Genomic DNA, 14,729 nt, shown 5'->3' on the forward strand with positions numbered 1-14,729 from the left:
TTCCCCCACTGCATCCCTAAACCAGCCCAGTTCATCCCCTCCCCCCACTGCACCACACAACCAGCCCAGCTCTTCCCCCCCCCCACCCACTGCATCCCAAAACCAGTCCAACCTGTCTCTGCCTCCCTAACCGGTTCTTCCTCTCACCCATCCCTTCCTCCCACCCCAAGCCGCACCCCCAGCTACCTACTAACCTCATCCCACCTCCTTGACCTGTCCGTCTTCCCTGGACTGACCTATCCCCTCCCTACCTCCCCACCTACACCCTCTCCACCTATCTTCTTTACTCTCCATCTTCGGTCCGCCTCCCCCTCTCTCCCTATTTATTCCAGTTCCCTCCCCCCATCCCCCTCTCTGATGAAGGGTCTAGGCCCGAAACGTCAGCTTTTATGCTCCTGAGATGCTGCTTGGCCTGCTGTGTTCATCCAGCCTCACATTTTATTATCTTGGAATCTCCAGCATCTGCAGTTCCCATTATCTCTGATCACTCCAGTGAGGCCGTTAAGACAGATTGGTGTTAATTTTGACTTATGAATGCTTGTCTTCTTAATGTCGGTTGTCTCTGATAAGGATAAGATGAGCTCCAATGGCTCATACAATGGAACAGTTCCTCTTATTGACCATGCTTGTAATTCACAGAGATATCATGATGAATCATGTGATTGATAGATCCCCCTCTAATTGTTGCCGTTTTGTGCAGAGTGAAGTAGGAATTAGAACTGCACCCTTAGCCTTGAGTCAGTTTATTGGAGACTCAACTGTCTATCTTACTTTTTTCTTTTTCTAAAAAAAAAACTTTACTGTTGCATTTTTATTCGTGTATGACCAAATCTGTTACTTGTCCTGCAGGAAGCTCGGCAGAAATTTCGAACGGTTTTAGTCGAAGCTACCGTTAAGCTTGATGAAGCTGGGAAGAAGGTGGGAAAAGCTGTGGATGATTCCAAGCCTTATTGGGAAGCCAGGCGAGTTACACGACTGGTAAGTAGATAAACTTTGTATAATCTTTCCTATTCAAAAGGATATTTTTTGGACAGTACTATTTCACCATGTCTAGCCAATGGATTACTTAAAGTTTTTATGATGCAGAGGTAAGCCATTTGGCCCATTAGGTGAATACTGCCCTGATTCTTTGTAGACCATTTCAGTAATCCAGTTAGTCTCATTTTCAATTGCCCTACCCCAACTCAGCCTCCCAAACCTAGCTCATTTGACATAAAATCACATTCGATAACCTGTGAATCAACAGTTTGAAAAAGAACAGCAATTTTCCTTGTATCCAGGCCAATACTTATCCCGCACCCAACATCTTGAACCTAATTATTTGATCATCATAATTTTTCTGCTTGCGAGACCTTGCTGTGCACAAACTGACACAATGTTTCCTACATTACAATCCGAGCTTCCTTTGAAAAGTTCTTACTCAGCCATAAAGCACTTGTGAATTTTGAGATTGTGAAAAGAGCTATACAAGTGCAATTTCTTTCAAAATACAAATCTTGCAAATCGACGTTTTCTGTTTGAAATTCTGATCTCCTGTTAGATAAATTCATAACCAAGGTGAATGGTTTCTCACAGTCTTGAATATCTTAAGATTGTTATTTAACTCCTGATTTGGTTTTCAGATATGTCCAACAGCACGAGTAGGTGTCTTGAGTTACTTTTGCAGTTACTTTTCACTTTTTTTTAATTTGGTCAGTAGGTTCCAGCACCCATTCCTCACCTAATGTCAAAAATCAGCACCAAGGGTTGCTATTGCGAATTTTCAGAGTTCCTGCAGAATTCTTTTCAAAAGCCATCGGTTCAGATGCTTAACAGTCAGTTGTATAGGGGCCCTACAAACTGCAAGTTTATATATTTTACTAATGCATTCACTCATTGCATTAATTGTAAATGCTTTGGGACATTCTATTTTCATTAAAGGCGCTTTGTAAATATGATTTTTCTTTTATCTTGGTTATAATCCATGTTTGCAATGCCATGTGTGATCAGCTAGCATATTGAGTTGAGATATATATATATGGTTTACTTGAAGACTTGATTGACTAATCCCACTCTAGGGCTGACGTTTTAGCTGCAGTAATGAGGTGTACTGTACTGTCAGAGGTGCCATGTTTCATAAATAATTTCCTAGTGGGGACTTCATTCCTCTACTTGTGAATTTGAAAGTTGCTGAGGCTTTTGCGGAGGGGATTATCGCTAGTGTCTTGGTCAATGTTTATCCCTCAATGACATTGTGAAATCTATTGTATTGATATATATAAGTTTCTGTGTGCAATTTGGCTGTGACATTTTCCACCTTACAACCGTGACTATATTTGTCATACCTTTGGCCGTTAAACACTTCATAATCTCTAATGGTCAAGAAAAGTACTGTGTACATGCAAGTCTTTTTACTTGAGTAATGAATGAACTTCGCACCCCCTACACATTTTTAATCTATAAGGTTCTAGCAACTTAACTCGCAAGTAAATGGAATTGGCTCAAAGAAACATTTTCTTGATATTAAATTGCTGTTACAAGAAAGGAATAAAATTGAGTGACTAATTGAAATGGGATTCAATGTGGTAGATTTTTTACCTGGAATGTTTAATTAAAATAGTGACCTATTTTTTCTCTTTTTTTGTTACCCTTTTTTTGATTTAAAGAATGAAGTATTTGAAATGGGGGTGCTGTGACCTGATTTAATGTCAGATTTTCTGCCTCACTCTGTAAGCTCTTTCATTTGGTATCCTACAGGGATACAAGGTGATAATGTTTGTTTGTTATTCTAATTCTGTTGGCAATGAAAAGTTTTTTTTTAATACAAATTCAGCATATCATCAGTTTAAAAAAAATCTTCAGGATAATAGAGCAGAATTTGTTTTAACGCAAATAGTTTTCTTGACCAAATTCTAATATCTGGTGGAATAAGTATCTGATTTAACAAGTGAACAAATGATACCTCAAACGATAACCAACAGTTATTTCAGTGGCTGATTATGTGAAACCATAAACTCCCTTTTAAAAGGCAAGAAATGTGACATTTTGGTTTCTAAAGTAAGGTCAAGTTATGTGTTTGTGCAGATTGTCCACTTCTGTCTACACCCACTCAATCAGTGTCAAATCAAGATTTTCTCGTCCAATTAGTGTGCCCAACACAATTGTGATTCCTTGTGTTACAATATTTACCCACTTCATCCTATCTGAAACATGTGATCCCCTGGCAGAGGTGCACAACCAAGTCAGAATTCCTCAAACCCGGCCAGTTTGGTCACATTCATCTGGGAAATCCCTCTTTCAACATCCCTCTCAACTGACGTCTCTCTCCCCTACCACCGCCCAAAACCTGGTGATCCAAACTTGACTATGAGACCATATTCGCTCTGAGTTTCTTGCACGTCTGCCATCTTTTAGATATGTTAGTTGCCAAGTACTCAATTGAAAGAAATCAGCAGGTGAAGGGCTGGGAATTTTTGTGGGACTTGCGCCCTATCTCTCCAAAGTGCAACATCAAAATGCACAAATCAAGAAGCTGATGGAATATTCTCCATTTGCCTGGATAGGTACACTTCCAATAACAATTGAGAAGTGTGACACCATCCAGGACAAAACAGGTTACTTGATTGGTTCCCATACCCATCACTTTCAAACATTGACTTGCTCCACTGCTGACATACAGTGGCAGCTGCATGTATCATCTACGAGGTGCTCTGTGTGCCTCAATCAAGCAGTTTATACAGCATCTTCCAAACCCATGAGCTCATTGGAATGAATGGCCCACTCCTGTTCCTAAGTTCTTTATAGGCTGTTAAATTGACCGAATACTGTTACCAGAATCAACTGTGGCTCAGTCAGTTGTTCTCTCGCCTCTGAGGCACAGTTTTGAGTGATGGAGATGCTAACTTTTGAATGAGCCATTAAACAGGGAGCCTGTTTGCTCATGTGGGTGGGTGGGTTGGTGAAGTTAAGTCAAAGCAGATCAACCACGTTCGTATTGAATGGCTGTCAGGTTCAAGGGGCTGTGTGGTCTTCTCCTCGGATTCCCTACTCAATCACTGACATCCTGTCAGTATCCCACCTTCTACAATTCAAGCCACTTTCTTTTGGGTGGCATGGTGGTTAGCACTGCTGCCTCACAGTGCCAGGGACCCAGGTTCGATTCCAGCCTCTGGCAACTGTTTGTTGGAGTTTGCACATTCTCCCCCTGTCTGCGTGGGTTTCCTCCGTATGCTCCGGTTTCCTCCCACAATCTAAAGATATGCAGGCTAGTTGGATTGGCCGTGCTCAATTGCTCATAGTGTTCAGGGAGGTGTAGATTAGCTGGGTTACAGGGGGATGGGTCTGGCTAGGATGCTGTGAGGTTCAGTATGGACTGGTTGGGCCAAAGGGCCTGTTTCCACACTGTAGGGATTCTGTGATTCTTAGGAGATAACAGCACCAGAAGGAAAGTTGGGGCCTTGCTTACATGGGCTTCCTTCCACACTCTGCCTCCCTTGGTTGCTGAACCCTGTAGCCACTAGCTGCCTAACTGACTGCTTCTTGCTGCCTGTGCAGACGAGGCCCGGACGTTAAAAACTTACTTGCCTGGCCCTTGTATTGTAGAAGCCTCAGCAGAGATATACATTCAGCACTTGTCCCCCATCTCATTCATCTGCCGGTCTCCAGCCCTGTTCAAATTCCACTTTTGTTTTATTTTGACTTTTGAAGCTTGATCAGGGAGATAATTGGAGTTACTCTGTTCTCCGTAATTACATGAAGTGATTAGTGACACAAAGGTGGGTGCACATTTAGTGGCAGTATTTATTTTTATTTATATTACATATGCCAAGACACTGCTGACTAACACAGTCTGCATTGCAACTGGGCATGAACCAAATCCTCTGGCTGGAATTGATTCAAGAGCTAATGGGCTCAGACTAGTAACTGCAGTGTACGTTTAGACAGATGGATGTGAACTTGATATGTTTGCGGCCTTACATTGATTTGGGTAGGTTTACAAGTGGCTGGGTGTGTTGAGAGGGGTGTGAGTGAGATCTATTCCCAACAGAAACTTGGTGGCCTGAATGAAAGCATTCCTGTTCCTCTTAGGCCACAAACTGTGTCGTAAAAATATTTCACTTCCCAGGAAGATGTCCTTGTCTCACTTTAGCAGTGAGGCGATCAGGGTTTAACCTGGGAGAATGCTTGTTGCTTCAATAGTGCACTTAAGTGATCATCCTACCTCCCTTGTGTGATTTGTTGCCTGCTCTCTCTCAATCTCCATTAAAAGTAGAGTGGGTGGATTGGATTTCAGATTTTTTTGAAGTGTTAACACTCCAGCCACTCAACCATCTTTTGTTTCGTGCTTAAGATTTCGCCTGCATGGTTAAGCTGCACTTTTCTAAATTTGCAACAAGTATTACAGCAAGATCTGTGAATCAAGGAATGTTGAGGGCCTCAGCGCTTTGATGTGTTGGTCCGAGGATTTGTGGAAGAGAATTCCTGTTTAGGATGATCTTCATTCAGGATGGGCATCTCGTCTGAGAAATAGAACAGGGAGAGGATGAAAAAATAAAGTTAACTAAATTGAAGCCCAGTAGTTAGAGTAAATGGGTTACTGTGGCAATTATGAAATACATTAAAATTGCCCATTGTATTTCACAGTCTGCATCAGTCAGCAGTGACTTGGCATATGTAATATAAATAAAAATAAAAATAATCCAAAATAAAGCAGTTCTCCCTAAATAAGGAGCTAACTTCCTTCGCTAGTTCTATATGTTTTCTCCTTGGATCCTCCACCCTAATACAGTAACAATTTTTTTATGCTGTGCATCATTTGTGTTTGCTTCTAAGATCTGCAGGATTGTTTCGAGTGCTTAAAATCGCATTCAGTTTCTACAGTTCCTATTGAGTAGAACCAGTTTCTCTCTCTCTGCTCTTTCAAAATCCCTCTTATTTTTCAGAGCATTTTATTAAATTTGCTTGTTTGTACAACATGAATCTAATGTCGCTGGGGCATTTGAGTTAAATGTAGTGCATCTGGTGGCTTTAAGCTGAAAGCCCAGGTTTTAGATAGGAAGTGGTTGCTATGTTACGGGCCTACTTTAGAATAAGCCACTTCTGTCTTTGTGCTCATTTTTGCGTGTTTCTGAAGGCCTTCGCTTCTTGTTCTGTTTGAGAAGAATCTGATGAAATTCCTTCTGAATTTCAGGTGTTTTATTTAAAAATAGGCCTGGCCTTTTACACGTGGGATTCCCTGTGTGTGCGCGTGTGTGTGTGTGCGCGTGCGTGCGTGTGGTTATCACTTTTTTTTGATTGCTAATTAAACCTCTTCCTTGTTTGCCTCTGTTAATTTGTTAGATTATTTTACAATGGTATTTTTACTGGGAATACTTTTAAAAACTCAGTTTTGGGAATCAGTATGGGTTTGCTCATGTTGAAGATATATTCCAGAATAGAGTAGTTGAGCTCTAAGACTGTGTTTCTTGTCATTCCTTACGCTCATGTAATTACTTCACCCAACTCGTTATTTTCTGCACTTCAGAAAATAATACGTGGTGAAATAAGAACAGATGCAAACAACCATGTTGTAGTCTGTTTGCGTTTCCTACTGAGCTGCATTAGAATATTATATTACTGCTTACAGCTCTTATTTGCCAAGCCTTTTTAAAAGTGTTTTGGGTCCTTTTGCAGGATTCAATATTCCCACAGTCAACAGAGCCTGTTTAATAGTGCAGGCTACTTGCTAGTCCACTCAGAGGGTTGCTTTGTGACCCTGGAGTCACAAGCTGAGTTTTATCAGTAAAGCCGTTCATTAAAATCAGTGATCAGAGATAAAGGGAACTGCAGATGTTGGAGAATTCGAGATAACAAATTGTGAAGCTGGATGGACACAGCAGGCCAAGCAGCATCTCAGGAGCACAAAAGCTGACGTTTTGGGCCTAGACCCTTCATCAGAGAGGGGGATGGGGAGAGGGTTCTGAAATAAATAGGCAGAGAGGGGGAGGCAGACCGAAGATGGATAGAGAAGAAGATAGGTGGATAGGAGAGTATAGGTGGGGAGGAGATAGGTCAGTCCGGGGAGGACGGACAGGTCAAGGAGGCGGGATGAGGTTAGTAGGTGGGAAATGGAGGTGCGGCTTGAGGTGGGAGGAGGTGATAGGTGAGAGGAAGAACAGGGTAGGGAGGCGGGGACGAGCTGGGCTGGTTTTGGGATGCAGTTGGGGGAGGGGACGAGCTGGGCTGGTTTTGGGATGCAGTGGGGGGAGCGGAGATTTTGAAGCTTGTGACGTCCACATTGATACCATTGGGCTGCAGGGTTCCCAAGCGGAATATGAGTTGCTGTTCCCAAGCGGAATATGAGTTGCTGTTAAAATCTGTCATGTCTGTGCTGACTTGTGGGGACCAGGGAACAATCACTTCAGGCTTCTGGTCATTTCTATGTCAGTTTAATCGATACACAGAAGAGAGCTCAAGTTGTATCCAAATGTGCTGAACCCAAGAAGAAATGGGAGCAAAGGTCAGAGAACATTATTTTACTGTACTGTACTGTTGGATCTGCTAGATGATTGATTTTCATTTGATTCATTTTTCATTGTGTCAGGGGAGGCAATTGCCTAGTGGTATTATTGCTGGACTGTTAATCCAGAGACCCAGTTGACATTCTGGGGACCTGGGTTTGAATCCTGCCATGGCAGTTGGTGGAATTTGAATTCAATAAATATCTGGAATTAAGAATCTAATGATGACCGTTAATCCATTGTGATTGTTGGAAAAGCCCATCTGGTTCACTAATGTCCTTAAGGAAAATAAACTGTCATCCTTACCTGGTGTGTCCTACAGGTAACTCCAGACCCACAGCCATGTGGTTGAATCTTAACTGCCCTCTGGGTAATTAGGGATGGGCAATAGATGCTGCCTCGCCAGCAATGCCCTTATCCTGAATGAATAAAGAAAAATGTACACAGATACAGTGAAAAATGTTGTTTTGCAAGCTATACAGGCAGATCATGCCATACAAAGTGCACTAGGGTAGCAGACAGAATGTAGAACGCAGTGTTCCAGCCGCAGAGAAGGTGCAGAGAGAGAGATCAGAATTAACATTTGAGAGAACAAAGAACATAACAGCACAGGAACAGGCCCTTAAGCCCTCCAGGCCTGCGCCATCGAGATCCTCTGTCTAAACCTGTTTTCTAAGGGTCTGTATCCCTTTGCTCCCTGCCCATCCATGTACCAGATACATCTTAAAAGACACTATTGTGTCTGCGTCCACCACCTCTGCTGGCAACGCATTCCAGGCACCCACCACCCTCTGCGTAAAGAACTTTCCACGCATATCTCCCATAAACTTTCCTCTTCTCACTTTGAACTCATGACCCCTAGTAATTGAGACCCCCACTCTTGGCGGGGGAGGCGAGAGGAAGCTTCTTGCTATCTGCCCTGTCTATACCCCTCATGATTTTGTAGACCTCAATCGGGTCCCTCATCAATCTCTGTCTTTCTAATGAAAATAATCCTAATCTACTCAACCTTTCTTCATAGCTAGCGCCCTCTATATCAGGCAACATCCTGGTGAACCTCCTCTGCACCCTCTCCAAAGCATCCACATCCTTTTGGTAATGTGGTGACCAGAACTGCACACAGTACTCTAAATGTGGCCGAACCAAAGTGTCATACAACCGCAACGTGGCCTGCCAACTCTTGTACTCAATACCCTTTCAGATGAATGAAAGCATGCCGTATGCCTTCTTGACCACTCTATTGACCTGCGTTGCCACCTTCAGGGAACAATGGACCTAAACACCCAGATCTCTCTGTACATCAATTTTCCCCAGGACTTTTCCATTTACTGTATAGTTCACTCTGGAATTAGATCTTCCAAAGTGCATCACCTTGCTTTTGCCCAGATTGAACTCCATCTGCCATTTATCTGCCCAACTCTCCAATCTATCCATATTCTGCTGCATCCTCTGACAGTCCCCTTCACTACCTGCTACTCTACCAATCTCCGTGTCATTGGAAAACTTGCTAATCAGACCACCTATACTTTTCTCCAGATCATTTACATATATCACAAACAACAGTGGTCCCAGCACAGATCCCTGTGGAACACTACTGGTCACACGTCTCCAATTTGAGAAACCCTCTTCCACTACTACTGTCTGTCTCCTGTTGCCTAGCCAGTTTTTTTATCCATCTAGCTAGCACACCCCGGACACTGTGTAACTTCACTTTGTCCGTCAGCCTGCCATGGGGAACCTTATCAAACGCCTTACTGAAGTCCATGTGTATGACATCTACAGCGAATCCCTCATCAATCAACTTTGTCATGTTTTCAAAGAATTCGATTTAAGTTGGTAAGACATGACCTTCCCTGCACAAAACCATGATCTCTATCACTGATAAGCCCATTTTCTTTCAAATGGGAATAGATCCTATCCCTCAGTATCTTCTCCAGCAGCTTCCCTACCATTGAAGCCGGGCTCACCGGTTGATAATTACCTCGATTGTCCCTGCTAGCCTCCTTTAAACAATGGGACAACATTAGCAATTCTCCAGTCCTCTGGGACCTCACCCATGTTTAAAAGATGCTGCAAAGATATCTGTTAAGGCCCCAGCTATTTCCTCTCTCGTTTCCCTCAGTAACCTGGGATAGATCCCATCCAGACCTGGGGACTTGCCCACCTTAATGCCTTTTAGGATACCCAACACTTCCTCCCTACTTATGCCAACTTGACCTAGAGTAATCAAACATCTATCCCTAGCCTCAACGTCCATCATGCCCCTCTCTTTGGTGAATACTGATGCAAAGTACTTGTTAAGAATGTCACCCATTTTCTCTGACTCAACACATAACTCTCCTTCAGAGATAATGGGAACTGCAGATGCTGGAGAATCCGAGATAACAAAGCGTGAAGCTGGATGAACACAGCAGGCCAAGCAGCATCTTAGGAGCACAAAAGCTGATGTTTCAGGCCTCGACCCTTCATCAGAAAGCTTTTCTGATGAAGGGTCTAGGCCCGAAACATCAGCTTTTGTGCTCCTAAGATGCTGCTTGGCCTGCTGTGTTCATCTAGCTCCACACTTTGTTGTCTCACATAACTCTCCTTCTTTGTCCGTAAGTGGGCCAATCCTTTCTCTAGTTACCCTGTTGCTCTTTATATATGAATAGAAGGCTTTGGGATTTTCCTTAACCATCTTTGCTGAAGATATCCCCTTTTAGCCCTCTTAATTCCTCATTTCAGATTCATTCTACATTCCCGATATTCTTCCAAAGCTTCGTCTGTCTTCAGTCACCTGGACCTGATTTATGCTTCCTTTTTCCTCTTAGCTAGTCTCTCAATCTCACAAGAGGTCTGTTCAAAAGTCTGATCACCGTGGGGAAGAACTTGAATATATTTGTACGTGTATTCAAACTTTTATATCTTCTGCCTGAAAATGGGTGGAAGAGAATATAACTGAGGTGTGAGGGGTCTTTGATTATGTTGGCTGCTTTCCCAAGGCAGTGGGAAGTATAGATGGAGTCAATGGATGGAAGGTTGGTTTGCATGATGGACTGGGGTGTGTTCGCGACTCTCTTTTGTGGTTTTGGGAACAGCAGTTGCCAGACCATGCTGTCGTGCATCCAGATTGGATACTTTCTGTGGTGCAACTTTCAAAATTGGTAAGAACCCTTGTGGATATGCCAGATTTCTTTACCTGCCTGAGGAAGTAGTCACTGTTGTGCTTTCTTGGCCATTGCATTGATATGGAGGGGTCTGGACTAGGACAGATAAGTGTGTATTGTACAAAATGAGTGTCAGGAAATCCTGGCCTTTCATATTGTCCTGTATCATAAAAAGAATCCATTCTCCAGAATGATTTCATAGATATTTTGCTTGCTACAGTTATTGACGCTTTGAACCAACATTATTTTGAAGTACCAGGAGGTCGGACTCGGAGTGTGAATGGCTACAGTTATGCAAACAGTACGTTCTACAGCTGCCCAAGAGTCGATTATAAGCTGCTGCAGGTTAACACTACATTTGCCAGAGTTGGATTCAACTGTAGCAAACCCAGGACTGGAAAGGAGGAATGGGAGGGCTGCAACTCCTCTCACCCAAAAAAAAAGAAAAAAGCTTGGAATTCAAATTGGCATGAATTTTTTTGCTCTATTAATTTGTGAAATGTGGGTGTTGCTGGCTGAGCCAGCATTATTTGCCTGTCCCTAGTTGCCCTTGAAGGTGGTGGTGAGCTGCTGCTTTGAACTGCTGTAGTCCAACTGCTGTAGATTGACCCACAATGCCATTAGGGAGAGAATTCCAGGATTTTGACCCAGCGACAGTGAAGGCACGGTGATGTATTTCCAAGTCAGGATGGTGAGTGGCTTGGAGGTGGTGGCGTTCCCATATATCTGCTGCCCTTGTTCTTCCAGATGCAAGTGGTTGTGGGTTTGGAAGGCGCTGTTTGAGGATCTGTGGTGAATTTCTGCAGTGCAACTTCTTGATATACACACTTGAAGCGTGTACTATATAAGAATATAAGTGGCTGAGGGAGTCAGCAGCAAGCACGTGATCTCTCTGGCTTGGAGGCAGTAGACGAGAAAGCTTAAAGATTTCAGGAATGGTGGGTGACAGCAGAATTTCAGGTGCCAAGTCTCTCTCACTTTGTGCTTCCCAGTGTCCTCCTATACTGCACTTTGCAGAACAGTGTAACCAGCTGGTACTGATCCTCTTGCATCTCTGAGGGACGTGCATTTGAACAAAGATTCCTCTTTATTTTGTTTCTCAGGCACAGCTGGAGGCCCAGAAGGCGACCCAAGATTTTCAAAGAGCTACTGAGGTGTTGCGAGCGGCCAAAGAGACTATTGCTCTGGCTGAACAGAGGCTCCTAGAAGATGAGGAACGTCAGTTTGATTCAGCCTGGCAAGAGATGCTTAATCACGCTACACAGCGGGTAAGTCAAATTCTAATCCATATGTCTGAGTCTGCAGGTAACAAATCCTATGTCCCTGTTCCTGAAGCCAATCTGCAGGAGAGTTTTTTTGGAGATCCTGGATTCTGATGAACGTACTTATTCATTAAAATGCTCAGAAATAAAAATGATCCTGCTTGGAATGTTTGTTCACCTTTGCTCCCCACCCTCTCAAATCTCACTTCCTGCCATTCATTAATATTTGAGCCTCGCGTCATTCCAGGCCTTCATATTGAACCATGGAGCATCTCTCCATAAGTTGTTAAAAGTAGCAAGACCAGTAGATCAGCTGGTCAAGGAGGGATATGGAATATTTCTTAGCTCGGTCAAAGAGGATGCATATGGGAGAGCTATAGGAAAGACAGTGTGAAACTTGAAAGGGTTCAGAAAAAATTTGCAAGGCTGTTGCTGGGATTGGAGGGTTTGACCTGTAGGGAGAGGCTGAAAAGGCTGGGGCTATTATCCCTGGAACATTTAAGGCCAAGGGTTGACTTTGTAGAAGTCTATACAATTATGAGGGTTGTGGATAGAATGAATTGCCAAGATCTTTTTCCCAGGGAGGGGGGTGGGAAGGAGTCCAAAATTACAGCACATAAGTTTAAGGCGGGTGGGGATAGATTTAGAAGCAAGGGGCAACGTTTTCACTCAGAGGAAGGTGCATGTATGGAATGAGTTGTCAGAGGAGCTGGTGGAGGTGGGTACAGTTACAGCATTTAAAAGGCATCTGGATGGCTACATAAACAGAATGGGTTTGGAGGGATATGGGCCAATTGCTGGCAAATGGGAATAGATCAGTTTAGGATATCTGGTCGGCATGGACAGGTTGAATTGAAGGGTCTGTTTCCATGCTGTACAACTCTGATTCTAATACTGTATAGGACAGTAGTCAGACAACATCTGAAATACATTGCACATTTTTAACTATTGCATTGCAGAAGGGATGTGGTTGCAATAGAGAAGATACAGAAGATATTTATGCGGTAGTTACCACAAATCGAGAATGATGGAAAAGATTGGATCGGTGGAATATTTTCTTTGGAAAACAGGAGGCAGAGGGGAGATTTAATCGAAGTATATAAAAATCTACAAAGGGCCTAGATAGAGTCAATTGAACGGATTACTACCATGAGAAGAGAGGTTAATAACTAAGGGACATTGCGTTAAAGTAATGGATTGATTGAGTGGAGTTGAGGAGTAGTTAGTTCGTCTAAAGTATGTTGAGGGTTTGGAGCTCATTGCTTGCAAGAGTGATTTAAGATAGACTTCTTACTCCTACAGCAACTCCCTTGAGTATGCATTTCAGGTGCTGTAGCTGGCAGGCTAAAGCTGAATATCTCTGAGCTGTGATAATCTAGATGGGCCAAGTGACCTTTTACAATAGTTTAGATACTTCCAAGAAGTGCACTTTGAAGATCCTCTAAGCTGCTTGTCACTGTCATTGGCTTTGTGAAATAAAACAATTCTTTCCTGGGTTTAATCCAGAATTACTGCTCCTCAGTCTAAGGTCAACCTCTGTTGAAACACCCAAAGGTTAGTGGTTCAGATGACAGTCAGACCACACAATCCAAATCCAGGATTGCTGCTCAAGTTCAATTCTCATGGAATCTAAACAGTAGAGAGGGAGACTGCCGCAGCCTACCATGCTTTGTAGCTTCTCTCCTGAAGGACCATCAGATTTGCTCCCCTGCTCCTTCAACAGGTCTGCAAACCTTTCCTTTTCCAGTACACATCCAATTCCCCTTTGAAAGTTGCTATTTAATATGCTTCTACCATCCATCAGGGAGAAACAATTTAAAAAACAAAAGTGTGCTCTGCTTTGCTTTGCTAATGATCTCATGTCATCCTCCTCTGACTAATGACTCTTCTGCCACTAGAAGCTGTTTCTCTTGATTTTTCTCCATCAGAGCCCTTAATACATGAGCGCACGTCTGTTAAATTTCCTCATAACCCTTCACTGAGCCAAGGAGAACAAGCTGCTGTTTTGTCGGGGTTCCTTTCTGTCTCTTGCTGCTGTACTTCCTCATTCGGTACCGCAGGTTCAACTGAAAAGCAGTCATTGACTGCAGCTGTTGATGGGAAGTTACGTTTTTTTTGCTTCCTGTGGGTTGCTCATCTGGAATTTCCATTTGGTAAATCTGTTACTGTCGCCTGCACGAATTTCCTCAACAAACTGAGGCAAAGAGCTGGGGTTCTGCCTGTGTGGCATCTGCCCTGATGTAATTTTGTCTCTTTTTTTTTGGAATAAAATAGTAATGTTCTCTTGGTGGTGTGGTGAGGTGTTCCTGACTATAACCCCAGTTTGCAGTTATTCCAACTGCAGTTAACATGGGGAGGATTTACATGCCTTTCGTGTTGGCCTCTTCCACATTAAAGTTGTCACTTGTAGACATTTGACTTCTTGTGCCAAGTGATAAACTATCAAAGCTCTGAGCATTAGCGTTAAAAGTATATTCAGTGTTGTGACTGTATTTTAAATAGTTCAAAGCATTTCCTGCCAATGTAGAACAGAAAACCAGAAACCAGTTGCACATCTTGAATGACGCACTTTTAGTTCTGTCTCATCATTATTACTGATGAATTCCGATACAAAGTATTATTGTTTTCAATAAAGTTTTTTTTGTTTTAATGGAAGATGACATATTGGAGAATGGTGGATTAATTTGTTTCTTTAGAAATTTAGTCACAAAATTAATTGGAAAAGTATTGTACTTGTGACCAGGTGCAGTCCCAAGCAATGCCTCGTATTGATGAAGCTACCTTGAGTCAAATTCCTTATCTGATCTTCTAAAATTAAATGGTAAAAGTATTTGTGGATCGGT

General features: G+C 42.8%; 1 protein-coding gene across 2 annotated transcripts in view; it reads left to right on the forward strand.

Moving 5' to 3' along the window:
• Positions 1-14,729, forward strand: part of LOC125461751 (SH3 domain-binding protein 5-like) — a 67,676-nt gene that overhangs the window by 33,499 nt on the left and 19,448 nt on the right. For both annotated transcript variants that reach the window (XM_048550892.2, XM_048550901.2), the window contains exons 3-4: positions 850-978; positions 11,728-11,892. In XM_048550892.2, coding sequence (XP_048406849.1) covers positions 850-978; positions 11,728-11,892 — 294 coding nt within the window. The remainder of the gene's footprint in view (positions 1-849; positions 979-11,727; positions 11,893-14,729) is intronic.

The sequence above is a fragment of the Stegostoma tigrinum genome, chromosome 2 (assembly GCF_030684315.1).
Source record: "Stegostoma tigrinum isolate sSteTig4 chromosome 2, sSteTig4.hap1, whole genome shotgun sequence".
NCBI classification, from domain to species: Eukaryota; Metazoa; Chordata; class Chondrichthyes; order Orectolobiformes; family Stegostomatidae; genus Stegostoma; species Stegostoma tigrinum.